This window comes from Bombina bombina, chromosome 1, assembly GCF_027579735.1.
Source record: "Bombina bombina isolate aBomBom1 chromosome 1, aBomBom1.pri, whole genome shotgun sequence".
NCBI classification, from domain to species: domain Eukaryota; kingdom Metazoa; phylum Chordata; class Amphibia; order Anura; family Bombinatoridae; genus Bombina; species Bombina bombina.
Window position 1 is genome coordinate 1304761540 of NC_069499.1, and position 23889 is coordinate 1304785428.

Here is a 23889-nt window from a genome sequence, read left to right on the forward strand (position 1 = left end):
TCCGGCAGTCTCATAAGCTAATCGGATGATGCTTTTAAGCCAAAAAGAGAGAGAGGTAGAAGTTGCTTTTTGACCTCTCCTTTTACCAGAATAAACAACAAACAAAGAAGATGTTTGTCTGAAATCCTTTGTAGCCTCTAAATAGAATTTTAGAGCACGAACTACATCCAAATTGTGTAACAAACGTTCCTTCTTTGAAACTGGTTTCGGACACAAAGAAGGCACAACTATCTCCTGGTTAATGTTTTTGTTAGAAACAACTTTCGGAAGAAAACCAGGTTTAGTACGCAAAACCACCTTATCTGCATGGAACACCAGATAAGGAGGAGAACACTGCAGAGCAGATAACTCTGAAACTCTTCTAGCAGAAGAAATTGCAACCAAAAACAAAACTTTCCAAGATAGTAACTTAATATCTACGGAATGTAAGGGTTCAAACGGAACCCCTTGAAGAACTGAAAGAACTAAATTGAGACTCCAAGGAGGAGTCAAAGGTTTGTAAACAGGCTTGATTCTAACCAGAGCCTGAACAAAAGCTTGAACATCTGGCACAGCTGCCAGTTTTTTGTGAAGTAAAACAGATAAAGCAGAAATCTGTCCCTTCAAAGAACTTGCAGATAATCCTTTCTCCAAACCCTCCTGTAGAAAGGATAGAATCTTCGGAATTTTTATCTTGTTCCATGGGAATCCTTTAGATTCACACCAACAAATATACTTTTTCCATATTTTATGGTAAATTTTCCTAGTTACAGGCTTTCTAGCCTGAACAAGAGTATCAATGACAGAATCTGAAAACCCACGCTTTGATAAAATCAAGCGTTCAATCTCCAAGCAGTCAGTTGGAGTGAAGCCAGATTCGGATGTTCGAATGGACCTTGAACAAGAAGGTCCTGTCTCAAAGGTAGCTTCCATGGTGGAGCCGATGACATATTCACCAGGTCTGCATACCAAGTTCTGCGTGGCCACGCAGGAGCTATCAAGATCACCGAAGCCCTCTCCTGATTGATCCTGGCTACCAGCCTGGGAATGAGAGGGAACGGTGGGAATACATAAGCTAGGTTGAAGGTCCAAGGCGCTATCAGTGCATCTACTAGAGTCGCCCTGGGATCCCTGGATCTGGACCCGTAGCAAGGAACCTTGAAGTTCTGACGAGACGCCATCAGGTCCATGTCTGGAATGCCCCATAATTGAGTTATTTGGGCAAAGATTTCCGGATGGAGTTCCCACTCCCCCGGATGGAAAGTCTGACGACTCAGAAAATCCGCTTCCCAATTTTCCACTCCTGGGATGTGGATTGCAGACAAGTGGCAGGAGTGATTCTCCGCCCATTGAATTATTTTGGTTACTTCCTCCATCGCCAGGGAACTCCTTGTTCCCCCTTGATGGTTGATATATGCAACAGTCGTCATGTTGTCTGATTGAAACCTTATGAATTTGGCCTTTGCTAGTTGAGGCCAAGCTTTGAGAGCATTGAATATCGCTCGCAGTTCCAGAATGTTTATCGGGAGAAGAGATTCTTCCCGGGACCATAGCCCCTAAGCTTTCAGGGGTTCCCAGACCGCGCCCCAGCCCACCAGACTGGCGTCGGTCGTGACAATGACCCACTCTGGTCTGCGGAAGCTCATTCCCTGTGACAGGTTGTCCAGGTTCAGCCACCAACGGAGTGAATCTCTGGTTTTTGATCTACTTGGATCGTCGGAGACAAGTCTGTATAATCCCCATTCCACTGTCTGAGCATGCACAGTTGTAATGGTCTTAGATGAATTCGTGCAAAAGGAACTATGTCCATTGCCGCAACCATCAAACCTATTACTTCCATGCACTGCGCTATGGAAGGAAGAAGAACAGAATGAAGTACTTGACAAGAGCTTAGAAGTTTTGATTTTCTGGCCTCTGTCAGAAAAATCTTCATTTCTAAGGAGTCTATTATTGTTCCCAAGAAGGGAACACTTGTTGACGGGGACAGAGAACTTTTTTCTATGTTCACTTTCCACCCGTGAGATCTGAGAAAGGCTAGGACAATGTCCGTATGAGCCTTTGCTTTTGACAGAGACGACGCTTGAATCAGTATGTCGTCCAAGTAAGGTACTACTGCAATGCCCCTTGGTCTTAGCACCGCTAGAAGGGACCCTAGTACCTTTGTGAAAATCCTTGGAGCAGTGGCTAATCCGAATGGAAGTGCCACAAACTGGTAATGCTTGTCCAGAAAGGCGAACCTTAGGAACCGATGATGTTCCTTGTGGATAGGAATATGTAGACACGCATCCTTTAAATCCACCGTGGTCATGAATTGACCTTCCTGGATGGTAGGAAGAATTGTTCGAATGGTTTCCATCTTGAACGATGGAACCCTGAGAAATTTGTTTAGAATCTTGAGATCTAAAATTGGTCTGAATGTTCCTTCTTTTTTGGGAACTATGAACAGATTGGAGTAAAACCCCATCCCTTGTTCTCCTAATGGAACAGGATGAATCACTCCCATTCTTAACAGGTCTTCTACACAATGTAAGAATGCCTGTCCTTTTATTTGGTTTGAAGACGATTGAGACCTGTGGAACCTCCCCCTTGGGGGTAGTTCCTTGAATTCCAGGAGATAACCTTGAGAAACTATTTCTAGCGCCCAAGGATCCTGAACATCTCTTGCCCAAGCCTGAGCAAAGAGAGAGAGTCTGCCCCCCACCAGATCCGGTCCCGGATCGGGGGCCAACACTTCATGCTGTTTTAGTAGCAGGTTTCTTGGCCTGCTTACCCTTGTTCCAGCCTTGCATCGGTCTCCAGGCTGGTTTGGTTTGAGAACTATTACCCTCTTGCTTAGAGGGTGTAGAATTTGAGGCTGGTCCGTTTCTGCGAAATGGACGAAAATTTGGCTTATTTTTAGCCTTAAAAGACCTATCCTGAGGAAGGGCGTGGCCCTTTCCCCCAGTGATGTCTGAAATAATCTCTTTCAAGTCAGGGCCAAATAGCGTTTTACCTTTGAAAGGGATGTTAAGCAATTTGTTCTTGGAGGACACATCCGCTGACCAAGACTTTAGCCAAAGCGCTCTGCGCGCCACAATAGCAAAACCTGAATTTTTCGCCGCTAATCTAGCTAATTGCAAAGTGGCGTCTAAGATAAAAGAGTTAGCCAATTTAAGTGCTTGAACTCTGTCCATAACCTCCTCATACGAAGAGTCTTTATTGAGCGACTTTTCTAGTTCTTCGAACCAGAAACACGCTGCTGTAGTGACAGGAACAATGCATTAAATTGGTTGTAGAAGGTAACCTTGCTGAACAAACATCTTTTTAAGCAAACCCTCTAATTTTTTATCCATAGGATCTTTGAAAGCACAACTATCTTCTATAGGGATAGTAGTGCGTTTGTTTAGAGTAGAAACCGCCCACTCGACCTTGGGGACTGTCTGCCATAAGTCCTTTCTGGGGTCGACCATAGGAAATAATTTTTTAAATATAGGGGGAGGAACAAAAGGTATGCCGGGCCTTTCCCATTCCTTATTTACAATGTCCGCCACCCGCTTGGGTATAGGAAAAGCATCGGGGGGCACCGGGACCTCTAGGAACTTGTCCATCTTACATAATTTCTCTGGAATGACCAAATTGTCACAATCATCCAGAGTAGATAACACCTCCTTAAGCAGAGCGCGGAGATGTTCCAATTTAAATTTAAAAATAATAACATCAGGTTCAGCTTGTTGAGAAATTTTTCCTGAATCTGAAATTTCTCCCTCAGACAAAACCTCCCTCCTGGCCCCTTCAGATTGGCGTGAGGGTATGTCAGAACCATTATCATCAGCGTCCTCATGCTCTTCAGTATCTAAAACAGAGCAATCGCGCTTTCTCTGATAAGTAGGCATTTTGGACAAAATGTTTTTAATAGAATTATCCATTACAGCCGTTAATTGTTGCATAGTAAAAAGGATTGGCGCACTAGATGTACTAGGGGCCTCTTGTGTGGGCAAGACTGGTGTAGACACAGAAGGGGATGATGCAGTACCATGCTTACTCCCCTCGCTTGAGGAATCATTTTGGGCAACATCATTATCAGTGGCATCATTGTCCCTACTTTGTCTGGACACTATGTCACATTCATCACATATATTTAAATGGGGAGGAACCTTGGCTTCCAAACATACAGAACATCGTCTATCTGATGGTTCAGACATGTTAACAGGCATAAACTTGATAACAAAGCACAAAAAACGTTTTAAAATAAAACCGTTACTGTCACTTTAAATTTTAAACTGAACACACTTTATTACTGAAAATGTGAAAAAGTATGAAGGAATTGTTCAAAATTCACCAAAATTTCACCACAGTGTCTTAAAGCCTTAAAAATATTGCACACCAAATTTGAAAGCTTTAACTCTTAAAATAACGGAACCGGAGCCGTTTTTACATTCAACCCCTATACAGTCCCTGGTATCTGCTTTGCTGAGACCCAACCAAGCCCAGAGGGGAATACGATACCAAATGACGCCTTCAATAAGCTTTTTCAGTGGTTCTTAGCTCCTCACACATGCATCTGCATGCCTTGCTTTCCAAAAACAACTGCGCATTAGTGGCGCGAAAATGAGGTTCTGCCTATGACTAGAAAAGGCCCCCAGTGAAAAAGGTGTCCAATACAGTGCCTGCCGTTTTTTTAATACATCCCCAAGATTAAAAGAACTATTTATAGTTAACATCCATTAAATATACTTATAAAGTAATCGTTTTAGCCCAGAAAAATGTCTACCAGTCTTTAAAGCCCTTGTGAAGCCCTTTATTCTTATACTAAACTAAGAAAATGGCTTACCGGTTCCCATAGGGAAAATGACAGCTTCCAGCATTACCAAGTCTTGTTAGAAATGTGTCATACCTCAAGCAGCAAAAGTCTGCCCACTGTTTCCCCCAACTGAAGTTAATTCCTCTCAACAGTCCTGTGTGGAAACAGCCATCGATTTTAGTAACGGTTGCTAAAATCATTTTCCTCTTACAAACAGAAATCTTCATCTCTTTTCTGTTTCAGAGTAAATAGTACATACCAGCACTATTTTAAAATAACAAACTCTTGATTGAAGAATAAAACTACATTTAAACACCAAAAAAACTCTTAGCCATCTCCGTGGAGATGTTGCCTGTGCAACGGCAAAGAGAATGACTGGGGTAGGCGGAGCCTAGGGGGGATCATGTGACCAGCTTTGCTGGGCTCTTTGCCATTTCCTGTTGGGGAAGAGAATATCCCACAAGTAAGGATGACGCCGTGGACCGGACACACCTATGTTGGAGAAACTAGATTTGGATGCTGGAACGGACCTTGAATCAGAAGGTCCTGTCTCAGTGGCAAAGTCCATGGTGGAAAGGATGACATGTCCACCAGGTCTGCATACGAAGTCCTGCGTGGCCACGCAGGAGCTATCAAAATCACTGAAGCGCTCTCCTGTTTGATTCTGGCAATCAAACGAGGAAGGAGAGGAAATGGTGGAAACACATAAGCCAGGTTCAACGACCAGGGTACTGCTAGAGCATCTATCAGTACTGCCTGAGGATCCCTTGACCTGGACCCGTAACAAGGAAGTTTGGCGCTCTGACGAGACGCCATCAGATCCAATTCTGGTGTGCCCCATTGCTGAATCAATTGTGCAAACACCTTCCGGATGGAGTTCCCACTGCCCCGGATGAAAACTCTGATGACTTAGAAAATCCGCTTCCCAGTTCTCCATTCCAGGGATATAGATTGCTGATAGATGGCAAGAGTGAGCCTATGCCCATCGAATTATTTTGGTAACCTCTATCATCGCTAGAGAACTCTTTGTTCCCCCCTGATGATTGATATATGCTACAGTCGTGATATTGTCCGACTGGAATCTTATGAATCTGGCCGAAGCCAGCTGAGGCCACGCCTGAAGCGCGTTGAATACCGCAGTCAGTTCTAGAATATTTATCGGGAGGAGAGCCTCCTCCTGAGAACACAAACCCTGTGCTTTCAGGGAATTCCAGACTGCACCCCAGCCTAATAGGCTGGCGTCCGTCGTCACTATGACCCATGCTGGCCTGCGGAAACACATTCCCTGGGACAGATGATCCTGAGACAACCACCAAAGAAGAGAGGCTCTGGTCTCTTGATCCAGATTTATCCGAGGAGATAAAACTGTATAATCCCCATTCCACTGATTGAGCATGCATAGTTGCAGTGGTCTGAGATGCAAGTGAGCAAACGGAACTATGTCCATTGCCGCTACCATTAGTCCGATTACCTCCATACACTGAGCCACTGATGGCCGAGGAATGGAATGAAGAGCTCGGCAGGTGGTTAAAAACATAATTTATGTAAGAACTTACCTGATAAATTAATTTCTTTCATATTAGCAAGAGTCCATGAGCTAGTGACATATGGGATATACATTCCTACCAGGAGGGGCAAAGTTTCCCAAACCTCAAAATGCCTATAAATACACCCCTCACCACACCCACAATTCAGTTTAACGAATAGCCAAGAAGTGGGGTGATAAGAAAGGAGCGAAAGCATCAAAATAAGGAATTGGAATAATTGTGCTTTATACAAAAAAATCATAACCACCACAAAAAGGGTGGGCCTCATGGACTCTTGCTAATATGAAAGAAATGAATTTATCAGGTAAATTCTTACATAAATTATGTTTTCTTTCATGTAATTAGCAAGAGTCCATGAGCTAGTGACGTATGGGATAATAAATACCCAAGATGTGGAACTTCCACGCAAGAGTCACTAGAGAGGGAGGGATAAAATAAAGACAGCCAATTTCGCTGAAAAATAATAATCCACAACCCAAAACAAAAGTTTTAATCTCAATAATGAAAAAAACTGAAATTATAAGCAGAAGAATCAAACTGAAACAGCTGCCTGAAGTACTTTTCTACCAAAAACTGCTTTGCAAATCTGATCAACAGAAGCTTCATTCCTAAACGCCCAGGAAGTAGAAACTGACCTAGTAGAATGAGCCGTAATTCTTTGAGGCGGGGATTTACCCGACTCTACATAAGCATGATGAATCAAAGACTTTAACCAAGACGCCAAAGAAATGGCGGAGGCCTTCTGACCTTTTCTGGACCCAGAAAAGATAACAAATAGACTAGAAGTCTTTCTAAAATCTTTAGTAGCTTCAACATAATATTTCAAAGCTCTTACTACATCCAAAGAATGTAAAGATCTCTCCTTTGAATTCTTGGGATTAGGACACAATGAAGGAACCACAATTTCTCTACTAATGTTGTTAGAATTCACAACCTTAGGTAAAAATTTAAATGAAGTCCGCAACACTGCCTTATCCTGATGAAAAATTTAATTTAATATCCAGAGAATGCATAGGTTCAAACGGAGGAGCTTGGAAAGCCCTCAGAACCAAATTAAGACTCCAAGGAGGAGAGATTGACTTAATGACAGGTTTGATACGAACCAAAGCCTGTACAAAACAATGAATATCAGGAAGATTAGCAATCTTTCTGTGAAAAAGAACAGAAAGAGCAGAGATTTGTCCTTTCAAGAAACTTGCAGACAAACCTTTATCCAAACCATCCTGAAGAAACTGTAAAATTCTAGGAATTCTGAAAGAATGCCAGGAGAATTTATGAGAAGAACACCAAGAAATGTAAGTCTTCCAGACTCGATAATAAATCTTCCTAGACACAGATTTACGAGCCTGTAACATAGTATTAATTACTGAGTCAGAGAAACCTCTATGACTAAGAATCAAGCGTTCAATTTCCATACCTTCAAATTTAATGATTTGAGATCCTGATGGAAAAAAGGGCCTTGAGATAGAAGGTCTGGTCTTAACGGAAGAGTCCAAGGTTGGTAACTGGCCATCCGAATGAGATCTGTATACCAAAACCTGGAGCCACCAGCAGCACAAACGAACGTTCCATTAGAATTTTGGAAATCACCTTTGGAAGAAGAACTAGAGGTGGAAAGATATAGGCCGGATGATAATTCCAAGGAAGCGACAACGCGTCCACTGCCTCCGCCTGAGGGTCCCTGGATCTGGACAGATACCTGGGAAGTTTCTTGTTTAGATAAGAGGCCATCAGATCTATTTCTGGAAGTCCCCAGATTTGAACAATCTGAAGAAATACCTCTGGGTGAAGAGACCATTCGCCCGGATGTAACGTCTGGCGACTGAGATAATCCACTTCCCAATTGTCTACACCTGGGATGTAAACCGCAGAGATTAGACAGGAGCTGGATTCCGCCCATACAAGTATCAGAGATACTTCTTTCATAGCCTGAGGACTGTGAGTCCCACCTTGATGATTGACATATGCCATGGTTGTGACATTGTCTGTCTGAAAACAAATAAACGATTCTCTCTTCAGAAGAGGCCAAAACTGAAGAGCTCTGAAAATCGCACGGAGTTCAAAAATGTTGATTAGTAATCTCGCCTCCTGAGATTCCCAAACCCCCTGCGCTGTCAGAGATCCCCATACAGCTCCCCAACCTGACAGACTCGCATCTGTTGAGATCACAGTCCAGGTTGGACGAACAAAAGAAGCCCCTTGGACTAAACGATGGTGATCTATCCACCATGTCAGAGAGTGTCGTACATTGGGATTTAAGGATATTAATTTCTTAAACCTTTGAGAAGGAGTAAATGAAGTACCCATATTATTCCATTTCCTAGAAATTACTTCAGAAATAGCATCAGGGACAGGAAAAACTTCTGGAATAACCATAGGAGGTTTAAAAACCGAATTTAAACGCTTAGTAGATTTAGTATCAAGAGGACTAGATTCCACCATCTCTAAAGCGATTAAAACTTCTTTAAGTAAAGAGCGAATAAATTCCATCTTAAATAAATATGAAGATTTATCAGAGTCAATATCTGAGACAGAATCCTCTGAACCAGAAAAATCTTCATCAGAAACAGACCAATCAGAATGACGACGGTCATTTAAAATTTCATCTGAAAAATGAGAAGTTTTAAAAGACCTTTTACGTTTACTGGAAGGAGGAATAACAGACATAGCCTTCCTAATAGATTTAGAAACAAATTCTCTTATATTAACAGGAACATCCTGATTATTAGATGTTGAGGGAACAGCAACAGGTAATGGTATATTACTAATGGAAATACTATCTGCATTAGCAAGCTTATCATGACATTCATCACAAACTACAGCCGGAGGAACAGTTACCACAAGTTTACAACAAATGTACTTAACTTTGGTAGAACCAGCATCAGGCAGCGTCTTTCCAGAAGTAGATTCTGATCCAGGGTCAATCTGAGACATCTTGCAATATGTAATAGAAAAAACAACATATAAAGCAAAATTATCAAATTCCTTAAATGACAGTTTCAGGAATGGGAAAAAATGCCAATGAACAAGCCTCTAGCAACCAGAAGCAATGAAAAATGAGACTGAAATAATGTGAAAAAAAGGTGGAGACAAGAATGACGCCCACATTTTTTAGCACCAAAAAAGACGCCCACATTATTGGCGCCTTAAAATTTTTTGGCGCCAAGAATGACGCCACATCCGGTAACGCCGACATTTTTGGCGCAAAACGTCAAAAAAATGACGCAATCACGAACAACTTCCGGCGTCAAGTATGACGCTGGAAATGACCCAAAAAAATTTTGCGCCAAAAAGGTCCGCGCCAAGAATGACGCAATAAATTGAAGCATTTTCAGCCCCCGCGAGCCTAACAGCCCACAGGGAAAAAAAAGTCAATTTAAAAACAATTTTAAGGTAAGAAAAAAATTGATTATTCATATGCATTAACCCAAATAATGACTTGTCTGAAATAAGGAATATTGATCATCCTGAATCAAGGAAAATATAAGTTTAAAGACATATATTTAGAACTTTATATATAAAGTGCCCAACCATAGCTTAGAGTGTCACAAAAAATAAGACTTACTTACCCCAGGACACTCATCTACATATAGTAGATAGCCAAACCAGTACTGAAACGAGAATCAGTAGAGGTAATGGTATATAAGAGTATGTCGTCGATCTGAAAAGGGAGGTAAGAGATGAATCTCTACGACCGATAACAGAGAACCTATGAAATAGATCCCGTAGAAGGAGACAATTGAATTCAAATAGGCAATACTCTCTTCACATCCCTCTGACATTCACTGCACTCTGAGAGGAAAAACCGGGCTCCAGACTGCTGCGAAGCGCATATCAACGTAGAATCTAGCACAAACTTACTTCACCACCTCCATGGGAGGCAAAGTTTGTAAAACTGAATTGTGGGTGTGGTGAGGGGTGTATTTATAGGCATTTTGAGGTTTGGGAAACTTTGCCCCTCCTGGTAGGAATGTATATCCCATACGTCACTAGCTCATGGACTCTTGCTAATTACATGAAAGAAATCTTTGATTTCCTGACCTCCGTCAGAAATATTGTCATGTCCACCGAATCTATCAGAGTTCCCAGGAATGGAACTCGTGTGAGAGGGATAAGTGAACTCTTTTTTACGTTCACCTTCCACCCGTGAGATCTTAGAAAAGCCAACACGATGTCCGTGTGAGACTTGGCTAGTTGGTAAGTCAACGCCTGAATTAAGATATCGTCCATATAAGGCACCACTGCTATGCCCCTCGGCCTTAGAACCGCCAGAAAGGACCCTAGCACCTTTGTGAAAATTCTGAGAGCTGTGGCCAACCCGAAGGGAAGAGCCACAAACTGGTAATGCTTGTTCAGAAAGGCAAACCTGAGGAACTGGTGATGATCTTTGTGGATAGGGATGTGTAGATACGCATCCTTTAAGTCCACGGTGGTCATATATTGACTCTCCTGGATCATTGGTAAAATAGTCCGAATGGTCTCCACCTTGAAAGATGGGACTTTGAGGAATTTGTTTAGGATCTTGAGATCTAAAATTGGTCTGAAGGTTCCCTCTTTTTTGGGAACCACAAACAGATTGGAGTAGAACCCTTACCCCTGTTCTGTTTTCGGAACTGGGCGGATCACTCCCATGGTATATAGGTCTTCTACACAGCGTAAAAATGCCTCTCTTTTCGTCTGGTTTGCAGACAATTGAGAAAGATGGAATCTACCCCTTGGAGGAGAATCTTTGAAATCCAGAAGATACTCCTGGGATATGATTTCTAAAGCCCAGGAGTCCTGAATGTCTCTTGCCCAAGCCTGAGCAAAGAGAGAAAGTCTGCCCCCTACTAGATCCGGTCCCGGATCGGGGGCTACCCCTTCATGCTGTCTTGGAGGCAGCAGCAGGCTTCTTGGCCTGTTTACCTTTGTTCCAAGTCTGGTTAGGTCTCCAAACTGACTTGTATTGAGCCTCTGGTTTTGCAGCAGGGGAAGAGGTAGAGGGACCACCTTTGAAGTTTCGAAAGGAATGGAAATTAATTTGTTTGGTTTTCATCTTATTTGTCTTATCCTGAGGAAGGGCATGGCCTTTCCCTCCAGTGATGTCTGAAATGATCTCTTTCAGTTCAGGCCCGAATAGGGTTTTACCTTTGAAAGGGATGGCTAAAAGCTTAGATTTTGATGACACATCAGCAGACCAGGACTTAAGCCATAATGCTCTACGCGCTAAAATGGCAAAACCTGAATTCTTTGCCGCTAATTTAGCCAGTTGAAAAGCGGCATCTGTAATGAAAGAATTAGCTAGCTTGAGAGCCTTAATTCCATCCAGAATATCATCTAATGGGGTCTCAACCTGAAGAGCCTCCTCCAGAGCCTCGAACCAAAAAGCAGCTGCAGTAGTTACAGGAACAATGCACGCTATAGTTTGGAGAAGAAAACCCTGATGAACAAATATTTTCTTAAGGAGACCCTCTAATTTTTTATCCATAGGATCTTTGAAAGCACAACTGTCCTCAATAGGTATAGTTAGCCAGGGTAGAAATAGCTCCCTCCACCTTAGGGACCATCTGCCACGAGTCCCGCATGGTGTCTGATATGGGAAACATTTTCTTAAAAGTAGGAGGGGGAGTGAACGGAATACCTGGTCTATCCCACTCCTTAGTAACAATGTCCGAAATCCTCTTAGGGACCGGAAAAACATCAGTGTAGGCAGGAACCTCTAGAAATCTGTCATTTTACACAATTTCTCTGGAACTACAATAGGGTCACAATCATCCAGAGTCGCTAAAACCTCCCTGAGTAACAAGCAGAGGTGTTCTAGTTTAAATTTAAAATCCGTCATATCTGAGTCTGTCTGAGGGAACATCTTTCCTGAATCAGAAATCCCTCCCTCAGACAGCAAATCCCTCACCCCCAACTCAGAATATTGTGAGGGTACATCGGATATGGCTAATAAAGCGTCAGAGGGCTCAGCATTTGTTCCCACACCAGACCTACTGCGATTCCCCTGCAACCCAGACAGCTTAGATAAAACCTCTGTGAGGGTAGTATTCATAACTGCAGCCATATCTTGCAGGGTGAAAGAATTAGACGCACTAGAAGTACTTGGCGTCACTTGTGCGGGCGTTAATGGTTGTGACACTTGGGGAGAATTAGATGGCATAACCTGATTCCCTTCTGACTGAGAATCATCCTGCGACATACTTTTAGTAGCTAAAATATGTTCTTTGCAATTTATTGACCTTTCAGTGCATGAGGGACACATTCTAAGTGGGGATTCCACAATGGCTTCTAAACATATGGAACATTGACTTTCCTCAATGTCAGACATGTTGAACAGGCTAGTAATGACTAAAAACAAGCTTGAAAAACACTTTATTTAGTGAAAAAACAACAATCTTAAAAAACGGTACTGCGCCTTTAAGAGAAAAAAAGCATACACGTTCTGCAAAACTGCTTCAAAATACACCAAACGTTCCAAATTTTTGATAGCAGACTCAATTTGTGTAGTTAAGTTTGCCCCACATGAAATTAAAACATTTAACCCTTTAATGTGCAAACCAGATTGAAATAAGGCCTAAATCCGGAAAAAACACCCCCAGCACCCTGCCCTCAGGGATAGTAAATATGGGGTTAAAGCTTCAATTTGGCCCAAAACATTCACAAGGGCCCTCAGGAGTTGGAGCTTGCTGAGTGAAAACAACTGCGCATCTGAGGCGCGAAAATAGGCCCCGCCCATCTCACTTGATGTCTCTACAGCCTCAAAGAACTGCACCAGAGCGGTTTTAAACTAGCCATGTGGGTTCTGAGACCCAAAAAATAAGCCAAGTGTACCCTCAATAAAGTTGCCCAAATAACGTTATTGCCCACAAAACGTTAAAAGCACTCCCAGTTACAAAACGTTTGCCCACAAACATTCAAAAACTCAGTGTCAACCATTTTTTAATTAGCCCCTTATTGCAAGCTTAGTAATGCCCTTCTATAGCTCTTAGGATTACTGCTTACCCTTACCTTCATGGGGATACTGTCAGTCTTTCTGAAATACACAGTCTCTCCAGAAAAAATGACTGAACATACCTCACTGCTATACAGCATGAAAACGTTCCTCACACTGAAGTTTCCTGCACTCCTCAGCCTCTGTGGGAACTGTACTGGATCTTAGTTACAAATGCTAAGATCATCATCCTCCAGGCAGAAGTCTTCATCCATCTGCTGCCTGAGAGTAAATAGTACACACCGGTACCATTTAAAAAAAAAAAACTCTTGCTTGAAGAAATTAAAAACTAATATTTTATCACCTCTTTCACTTTACCCTTCCTAGTACTTAGAGTAGGCAAAGAGAATGACTGGGGGGTGGAGCTAAGGGAGGAGCTATATAGACAGCTCTGCTGTGGTGCTCTTTGCCACTTCCTGTTATCAGGAGGATAATATCCCACAAGTAAAGGATGTATCCGTGGACTCGTCGTACCTTATAGAAGAAAATAGCTTCCTGGTACACTGAGTACTAGAAATAACCGTTTTTTCAAACTTGACAGTTTAAAATGTTGCATCGTTTTATTTTAAAGCAAAGGGGAGATGAATTAGCTGCTGAAATAGCCTTACTTTCAGTTTAAACATGTATTGTTTTATCAAGTAAATATGTGTCAGAAAATAAAGCCTAATAAAAACATTTTACCCTTTCTTTTTAAAAGAGTTTAAATGTTAGTCTTACACATGCTACAGTGCCTGCTTCATGCCCCAGTGTAACCCATACAACAGGATTATCTATGTCCCAATAAAAAAGCAGTGCCATTTAATTTAAGTGTATGGTCTCCCCAACTGGAAGAAAAAGCACTTACCTGCTCCGCTATCCGGCATGTAGACAGTTACAAGGTATGAGAAGACACAGTTCTTCACAGAGATCTTTGAAAAAGAAAGAACAGAGTAGCCAACTCTGGCTTTCTAAATTAGGAAAACGCAGTAGTACCTCTTTACAAGTTTCTAGCTGCTTTAAAGCCACCACTATCCGACTGCAAGGAATGACGTGGAATACGGCTATATCCCAAAACGTGCTTGTAGATGAAATCAAAATGTTTCTTCAGACACCTAAACTTCACCTCCTCCATGCACGGAAGGCAAAGAGAATGACTGGGGGTTGTGGGTAAGGGAGTGATACTTAACAGTTTAACTGTGGTGCTCTTTGCCTCCTCATGCTGACCAGGAGTGATATTCCCAACAGTAATTACTCAAGCCGTGGACTCACCATATCTTAGAAAATAAATAATGTTTAATTTTGACTTGACTGTCCATTTAAGTAATCTCTCACCCTAAACCAGAAGGGTTCAAAGATTCAGAAACTGTTGCATTTTTGTTAAGCTGTATATTGTACCTAAGTTTACCATACACAACATATAGTGGGAGCTGTATATTTCTGCAGCAACAGAATTGCTCTATATTGTTTGAGGGCTTTTGATGCAGCCAATAGTTAAAGGGACATGAAACTCAATTTTTTTATTTTGTTATTTAGAAAGAGCATGTCATTTTAAACAGCTTTCTAATTTACTTCTATAATCTAATTTGCTTCAATCTCTTGATATCACTTGCTGAAAATCATATCTAGATATGCTCAGTAGCTGCTGATTGGTTGCTGCACATAGAGGCCTTGTTTGAATGGCTCACACATGTGCATTGCTATTTCTTCAACAAAGGATATCTAAATAATTGAGCAAATTAGATAATAGAAGTAAATTGGAAAGTTGTTTAAAATTGCATGCCATATCTGAATCATGAAAGTTTAATTTTGACTAGACTGTCCCTTTAAGATCACCAGAGTGCTTCATCCTAAACTGTACAATAGCTCTTAGCCGGTGGATTCACCCTGTACAAGACTCACAGCCCCTGTTTGCGCTTATGCAATGTTAAATACGAGCAACATGTTGCTGCCTGCTGGCAAATAGGTTTGTGGTAGTGAACCTGGTCCATCAGGCCATTATTAAATGGGACCCTATAAGCTTACAACTTAAATAAATTATATAATTATGGTGGTAAACCAATAACATGAAAGTTTTACTCATTAAAAAAAATTGGAAAAGGAAGACAAAATGCCCCACACTCTTTAGCTTCCAATACTATACTTAAACATGCATATATTTTCTATTAAGTAAACACCAGAAACTCCTGTTCTCAAACATGGAAATGTGTGTGAAAAAAGGGAATAACTTACTGGTGGAGTTCACCTTGTAACTCTTCTTCCCTCTCTAGCTCCTCCAGTCGTGCCCACAGCTCTTTATTAGAGAATGCTCCATCTTCCGATTTGGCTCCCACATCATCTTCTCGAAAATCTGATTCAAAAATATTTGCTGCCTTTGGCTTTGAGTGAGGCTTGTGAGCCTGGCGATGTTTTCCTGAAAAGAATTACAACATTTAACATTATGGTTTCTTACTTATATTACACTAATTACTTATAACGGACATATTTGATCCTAGTGATTTATTGTATGGCATATAACATTAACAACCCAATGTTTAGTAACAGGACAATTTTAATGGCATTTTTTTCTTATACTGGACTCTGTCAAGTAATAGGCAGGATGACAATAAAAAAACAAAGCAAAAAACCCCCCAAAAACAAGCAAACTGAAAAACACACTAAAAGAAAGCACTTATAAATATCGCTCCACATTCTGACATTCATACTGATGACTTTTTGTGTTGTGTCACTTAGAAAAAGTCTCAAACAAATAAAACCTTATAATTGGGAAACTTCAAAATGTACCCCAATTTACTTCCATTATCAAGTCTACCTCTTTGTTGAAACATAACATATTTAAATAAACTCAGAACGCATGAGTGTTAAAGGGACAGTAAAGTCAAAAACATAATTTATGTAAGAACTTACCTGATAAATTCAATTCTTTCAAAGTGGCAAGAGTCCATGAGCTAGTGACGTATGGGATATACATTCCTACCAGGAGGAGGCAAAGTTTCCCAAACCTCAAAATGCCTATAAATACACCACCACCCACCACACACATACCTCAGTTTTAACGTATAGCCAAGTAGTGAGGTGTAAAAAAGCATGGATGTAAAAGAGAAACTTGAATAAAATAATGTGCTTTTATACAAAAAACATCATAATCACCAAAAAAAAAAAAAAAAAAAAAAAAAGGGTGGGACTCTTGCCCCTATGAAATAAATAAATTAACAGGTAAGTTCTTACATAAATTATGTTTTCTTTCATGTAAGTGGCAAGAGTCCATGAGCTAGCGACGTATGGAATATAATACCCAAGATGTGGAAATCTACAGTCACTAGAGAGGGAGGGATAAAATAAAAACAGCTATTTCCGCTGAAAAAATTAAATCCAAATAATAATTAAGTTTTCTTAAATTTAAAAAACCTCAAATCATATGCAAAGGAATCAAACTGAGACAGCTTCCTGAAGAACTTTTCTACCAAAGATTGCTTCTGAAGAAGAAAATACATCAAAATGGTAAAATTTAGTAAATGTATGCAAAGAAGACCAAGTTGCTGCTTTGCAAATCTGATCAACTGAAGCTCCATTCTTGAAAGCCCAAGAAGTGGCAACTGATCTAGTAGAATGAGCTGTAATTATCTGAGGCAGAGACTGCCCCACTTCCAAATAAGCCTTTTGAATCAAAAGTTTCAACCAAGATGCCAAAGAAATGGCAGATGCTTTCTGACCTTTCCTGGAACCAGATAAAATAACAAATAGACTAGAAGTCTTTCTGAAATCCTTAGTAGCCTCAACATAGTATTTCAAAGCTATTGCCACATCCAAAGAATGAAGAGATCTTTCAAGAGAATTCTTAGGATTAGGACACAAAGAAGGAACAATAATTTCCCTACTAATGTTGTTAGAATTCACAACCTTAGGCACAAATTTAAACAAAATCCGTAAAACCGCTTTATCTTGATGGAATATCAGATAAGGAGACTCACAAGAGAGAGCAGACAACTCAGAAACTCTTCTAGCAGAAGAGATAGCAAAAATAAATAACACTTTCCAAGAAAGTAGTTTAATATCCAAAGAATGCATAGGCTTAAAAGGAGGAGCCTGCAAAATCCTTAAAATTAAATTAAGACTCCAAGGAGGAGAAAACATAATTTATGTAAGAATTTACCTGATAAATTCATTTCTTTCATATTGGCAAGAGTCCATGAGCTAGTGACGTATGGGATATACAATCCTACCAGGAGGGGCAAAGTTTCCAAAACCTCAAAATGCCTATAAATACACCCCTCACCAGACCCACAATTCAGTTTAACGAATAGCAAAGAAGTGAGGTGATAAGAAAGGAGTAAAAAGCATCAACAAAGGAATTTGGAAATAATTGTGCTTTATACAAAAAAATCATAACCACCATGAAAAAAGGGTGGGCCTCATGGACTCTTGCCAATATGAAAGAAATTAATTTATAAGGTAAATTCTTACATAAATTATGTTTTCTTTCATGTAATTGGCAAGAATCCATGAGCTAGTGACGTATGGGATATCAATACCCAAGATGTGGAACTCCACACAAGAGTCACTAGAGAGGGAGGGATAGAAATAAACAACAGCCATTTATCGCTGAAAAAATAATCCACAACCCAAAATATAAGTTATTCTCATAATGAAAAGAAAAACTTAAACATCAGCAGAAGAATCAAACTGAAACAGCTTCCTGAAGAACTTTTCTACCAAAAACTGCTTCTGACGAAGCAAATACATAAAAATGGTAGAATTTAGTAAATGTATGCAAAGAAGACCAAGTTGCTGCTTTGCAAATCTGATCAACTGAAGCTTCATTCTTAAAAGCCCACGAAGTGGAGACTGATCTAGTAGAATGAGCTGTAATCCTCTGAGGCAGGGCCTGAGAGGATTACAGCTAAGCTTGATGAATCAAAAGCTTTAACCAAGAAGCCAAGGAAATAGCAGAGGCCTTCTGACCTTTCCTAGGACCAGACAATATAACAAATACATTTTTAGTAGCGTAAACATAATATTTCAAAGCTCTTACCACATCCAAAGAATGTAAGGATCTTTCCATAGAATTCTTAGTATTAGGACAGAAGGAAGGGACAACAATTTCTCTACTAATGTTGTTAGAATTCACAACTTTAGGCAAAAATTTAAATTTAGTCCGCAAAACCGCTTTATCCTGATGAAAAATCAGAAAAGGAGATTCACAAGAAAGAGCAGATAGCTCAAAAACTCTTCTAGCAGAAGAGATGGCCAAAAGGAACAACACTTTCCAAGAAAGTAGTTTAATGTCCAAAGAATGCATAGGCTCAAATGGAGGAGCCTGTAACACCTTCAAAACCAAATTAAGACTCCAAGGAGGAGAAATTGATTTAATGACAGGCTTAATACGAACTAAAGCCTGTACAAAACAGTGAATATCAGGAAGTTTAGCAATCTTTCTATGAAATAAAACAGAAAGGGCAGAGATTTGTCCCGTCAAGGAACTTGCAGACAAACCCTTATCCAAACCATCCTGAAGAAACTGTAGAATTCTAGGAATTCTAAAAGAATGCCAAGAAAATTTATGAGAAGAACTTCAGGAAATGTAGGTCTTCCAAACTCAATAAAAAATCTTTCTAGAGACAGATTTACAAGCTTGTAACATAGTATTAATTACTGAGTCAGAGAAACCTCTATGACTTAGTACTAAGCGTTCAATTTCCATACCTTCAAATTTAATGATTTGAGATCCTGATGGAAAATCGGATCTTGAGACAGTACGTCCGGCCTTAACGGAAGTGGTCAAAATTGGCAACTGGACATCCGAACAAGATCCGCATACCAAAACCTGTGTGGCCACGATGGAGCCACCAGCAACACAAACGATTGTTCCATGATGATTTTGGATATCACTCTTGGAAGAAGAACTGGAGGCAGAAAAATGTAAGCAGGATGATAACACCAAGGAAGTGTCAGCGCATCCACTGCTTCCGTCTGAACATCCCTGGACCTAGACAGGTATCTGGGAAGTTTCGTGTTTAGATGAGAGGCCATCAGATCTATCTCTGGAAGACCCCACATCTGAACAATTTGAGAAAACACATCTGGATGGAGAGATCACTCCCCTGGATGTAAAGTCTGACGGCTGAGATAATCCGCCTCCCAATTGTCTACACCTGGGATATGCACCGCAGAGATTAGACAGGAGCTGGATTCCGCCCAAGCAAGTATCAGAGATACTTCTTTCATTGCTTGGGGACTGTGAGTTCCACCCTGATGATTGATATATGCCACAGTTGTGATACTGTCTGTCTGAAAGCAAATGAACGGTTCTCTCTTCAACAGAGGCCAAAACTGAAGAGCTCTGAGAATTGCACGGAGTTCTAAAATATTGATTGGTAATCTCGCCTCTTGAGATTTCCAAACCCCTTGTGCTGTCCGAGATCCCCAAACAGCTCCCCAACCTGAAAGACTTGCATCTGTAGTGATCACAGTCCAGGTTGGCCGAACAAAGGAAGCCCCTTGAACTAAATGCTGTTGATTTAACCACCATGTCAGAGAGTGTTGAATATTGGGATTTAAGGATATTAACTGTGATATCTTTGTATAATCCCTGCACCATTGATTCAGCATGCAAAGCTGGAGAGGTCTCACGTGAAAACGAGCAAAAGGAATCGCGCCCGATGCTGCATTCATGAGGCCTAAAACTTCCATGCACATAGCCACTGAAGGGAATGACTGAAACTGAAGGTGCCGACAGGCTGCAACCAATTTCAAACGTCTCTTGTCTGTTAGAGACAGCGTCATGGACACTGAATCTATCTGGAAACCTAAAAAGGTGACCCTTGTCTGAGGAATCAAGAAACTTTTTGGTAAATTGATCCTCCAACCATGTTTTTGAAGAAACACTAGTTGATTTGTGTGAGATTCTGCAGAATGTAAAGACTGAGCTAGTACCAAGATATCGTCCAAATAAGGAAACACCACAATACCCTGCTCTCTGATTACAGAGAGTAGGGTACCTAGAACCTTTGAAAAGATTCCTGGAGCTGTTGCTAGGCCAAATGGAAGAGCAACAAATTGGTAATGCTTGTCTAGAAAAGAGAATATCAGGAACTGATAATGTTCTGGATGAATCGGAATATGAAGGTATGCATCCTGCAAGTCTATTGTAGACATATAATGCCCTTGCTGAACAAAAGGCAGAATAGTCCTTATAGTCACCATCTTGAAAGTTGGTACTCTTACATAGCGACTCAATATTTTCAGATCCAGAACTGATCTGAATGAATTTTCCTTCTTTTGGACAATGAATAGATTTGAATAAAACCCAAGACCCTGTTCCTGAAAAGGAACCGGCATGATTACCCCTGAAGACTCCAGGTCTGAAACACACTTCAGGAAAGCCTGAGCTTTTACTGGATTTGCTGGGATACGTGAGGGAAAAAAACAGAATTTATGTTTACCTGATAAATTACTTTCTCCAACGGTGTGTCCGGTCCACGGCGTCATCCTTACTTGTGGGATATTCTCTTCCCCAACAGGAAATGGCAAAGAGCCCAGCAAAGCTGGTCACATGATCCCTCCTAGGCTCCGCCTACCCCAGTCATTCGACCGACGTTAAGGAGGAATATTTGCATAGGAGAAACCATATGGTACCGTGGTGACTGTAGTTACAGAAAATAAATTATCAGACCTGATTAAAAAAACCAGGGCGGGCCGTGGACCGGACACACCGTTGGAGAAAGTAATTTATCAGGTAAACATAAATTCTGTTTTCTCCAACATAGGTGTGTCCGGTCCACGGCGTCATCCTTACTTGTGGGAACCAATACCAAAGCTTTAGGACACGGATGAAGGGAGGGAGCAAATCAGGTCACCTAAATGGAAGGCACCACGGCTTGCAAAACCTTTCTCCCAAAAATAGCCTCAGAAGAAGCAAAAGTATCAAACTTGTAAAATTTGGTAAAAGTGTGCAGTGAAGACCAAGTCGCTGCCCTACATATCTGATCAACAGAAGCCTCGTTCTTGAAGGCCCATGTGGAAGCCACAGCCCTAGTGGAATGAGCTGTGATTCTTTCGGGAGGCTGCCGTCCGGCAGTCTCGTAAGCCAATCTGATGATGCTTTTAATCCAAAAAGAGAGAGAGGTAGAAGTTGCTTTTTGACCTCTCCTTTTACCAGAATAAACAACAAACAAGGAAGATGTTTGTCTAAAATCCTTTGTAGCATCTAAATAGAATTTTAGAGCGCGAACAACATCCAAATTGTGCAACAAACGTTCCTTCTTTGAAACTGGTTTCGGACACAGAGAAGGTACGATAATCTCCTGGTTAATGTTTTTGTTAGAAACAACTTTTGGAAGAAAACCAGGTTTAGTACGTAAAACCACCTTATCTGCATGGAACACCAGATAAGGAGGAGAACACTGCAGAGCAGATAATTCTGAAACTCTTCTAGCAGAAGAAATTGCAACTAAAAACAAAACTTTCCAAGATAATAACTTAATATCAACGGAATGCAAGGGTTCAAACGGAACCCCCTGAAGAACTGAAAGAACTAAATTGAGACTCCAAGGAGGAGTCAAAGGTTTGTAAACAGGCTTAATTCTAAGCAGAGCCTGAACAAAGGCTTGAACATCTGGCACAGCTGCCAGCTTTTTGTGAAGTAACACAGACAAGGCAGAAATCTGTCCCTTCAGGGAACTTGCAGATAATCCTTTTTCCAATCCTTCTTGAAGGAAGGATAGAATCCTAGGAATCTTAACCTTGTCCCAAGGGAATCCTTTAGATTCACACCAACAGATATATTTTTTCCAAATTTTGTGGTAAATCTTTCTAGTTACAGGCTTTCTGGCCTGAACAAGAGTATCGATAACAGAATCTGAGAATCCTCGCTTCGATAAGATCAAGCGTTCAATCTCCAAGCAGTCAGCTGGAGTGAAACCAGATTCGGATGTTCGAACGGACCCTGAACAAGAAGGTCTCGTCTCAAAGGTAGCTTCCAAGGAGGAGCTGATGACATATTCACCAGATCTGCGTACCAAGTCCTGCGTGGCCACGCAGGAGCTATCAAGATCACCGACGCCCTCTCCTGATTGATCCTGGCTACCAGCCTGGGGATGAGAGGAAACGGCGGGAACACATAAGCTAGTTTGAAGGTCCAAGGTGCTACTAGTGCATCCACTAGAGCCGCCTTGGGATCCCTGGATCTGGACCCGTAGCAAGGAACTTTGAAGTTCTGACAAGAGGCCATCAGATCCATGTCTGGAATGCCCCACAGCTGAGTGACTTGGGCAAAGATTTCCGGATGGAGTTCCCACTCCCCCGGATGCAATGTCTGACGACTCAGAAAATCCGCTTCCCAATTTTCCACTCCTGGGATGTGGATAGCAGACAGGTGGCAGGAGTGAGACTCCGCCCATAGAATGATTTTGGTCACTTCTTCCATCGCCAGGGAACTCCTTGTTCCCCCCTGATGGTTGATGTACGCAACAGTTGTCATGTTGTCTGATTGAAACCGTATGAACTTGGCCCTCGCTAGCTGAGGCCAAGCCTTGAGAGCATTGAATATCGCTCTCAGTTCCAGAATATTTATCGGTAGAAGAGATTCTTCCCGAGACCAAAGACCCTGAGCTTTCAGGGATCCCCAGACCGCGCCCCAGCCCATCAGACTGGCGTCGGTCGTGACAATGACCCACTCTGGTCTGCGGAATGTCATCCCTCGTGACAGGTTGTCCAGGGACAGCCACCAACGGAGTGAGTCTCTGGTCCTCTGATTTACTTGTATCTTCGGAGACAAGTCTGTATAGTCCCCATTCCACTGACTGAGCATGCACAGTTGTAATGGTCTTAGATGAATGCGTGCAAAAGGAACTATGTCCATTGCCGCTACCATCAACCCGATCACTTCCATGCACTGAGCTATGGAAGGAAGAGGAACGGAATGGAGTATCCGACAAGAGTCTAGAAGTTTTGTTTTTCTGGCCTCTGTCAGAAAAATCCTCATTTCTAAGGAGTCTATTATTGTTCCCAAGAAGGGAACCCTTGTTGACGGAGATAGAGAACTCTTTTCCACGTTCACTTTCCATCCGTGAGATCTGAGAAAGGCCAGGACAATGTCCGTGTGAGCCTTTGCTTGAGGAAGGGACGACGCTTGAATCAGAATGTCGTCCAAGTAAGGTACTACAGCAATGCCCCTTGGTCTTAGCACAGCTAGAAGGGACCCTAGTACCTTTGTGAAAATCCTTGGAGCAGTGGCTAATCCGAAAGGAAGCGCCACGAACTGGTAATGTTTGTCCAGGAATGCGAACCTCAGGAACCGATGATGTTCCTTGTGGATAGGAATATGTAGATACGCATCCTTTAAATCCACCGTGGTCATGAATTGACCTTCCTGGATGGAAGGAAGAATAGTTCGAATGGTTTCCATCTTGAACGATGGAACCTTGAGAAACTTGTTTAAGATCTTGAGATCTAAGATTGGTCTGAACGTTCCCTCTTTTTTGGGAACTATAAACAGATTGGAGTAGAACCCCATCCCTTGTTCTCTTAATGGAACGGGATGAATCACTCCCATTTTTAACAGGTCTTCTACACAATGTAAGAATGCCTGTCTTTTTATGTGGTCTGAAGACAACTGAGACCTGTGGAACCTCCCC

The 23889-nt window shown here is 41.5% G+C and overlaps 1 protein-coding gene across 1 annotated transcript in view; it reads right to left on the reverse strand.

The window, feature by feature from the left end:
• The window catches only part of URI1 (URI1 prefoldin like chaperone), a gene marked incomplete in the record, with an annotated part of 867239 nt that overhangs the window by 222422 nt on the left and 620928 nt on the right, over window positions 1–23889 (reverse strand). The window contains 1 exon segment of the mRNA XM_053701783.1: window positions 15488–15668. Coding sequence (XP_053557758.1) covers window positions 15488–15668 — 181 coding nt within the window.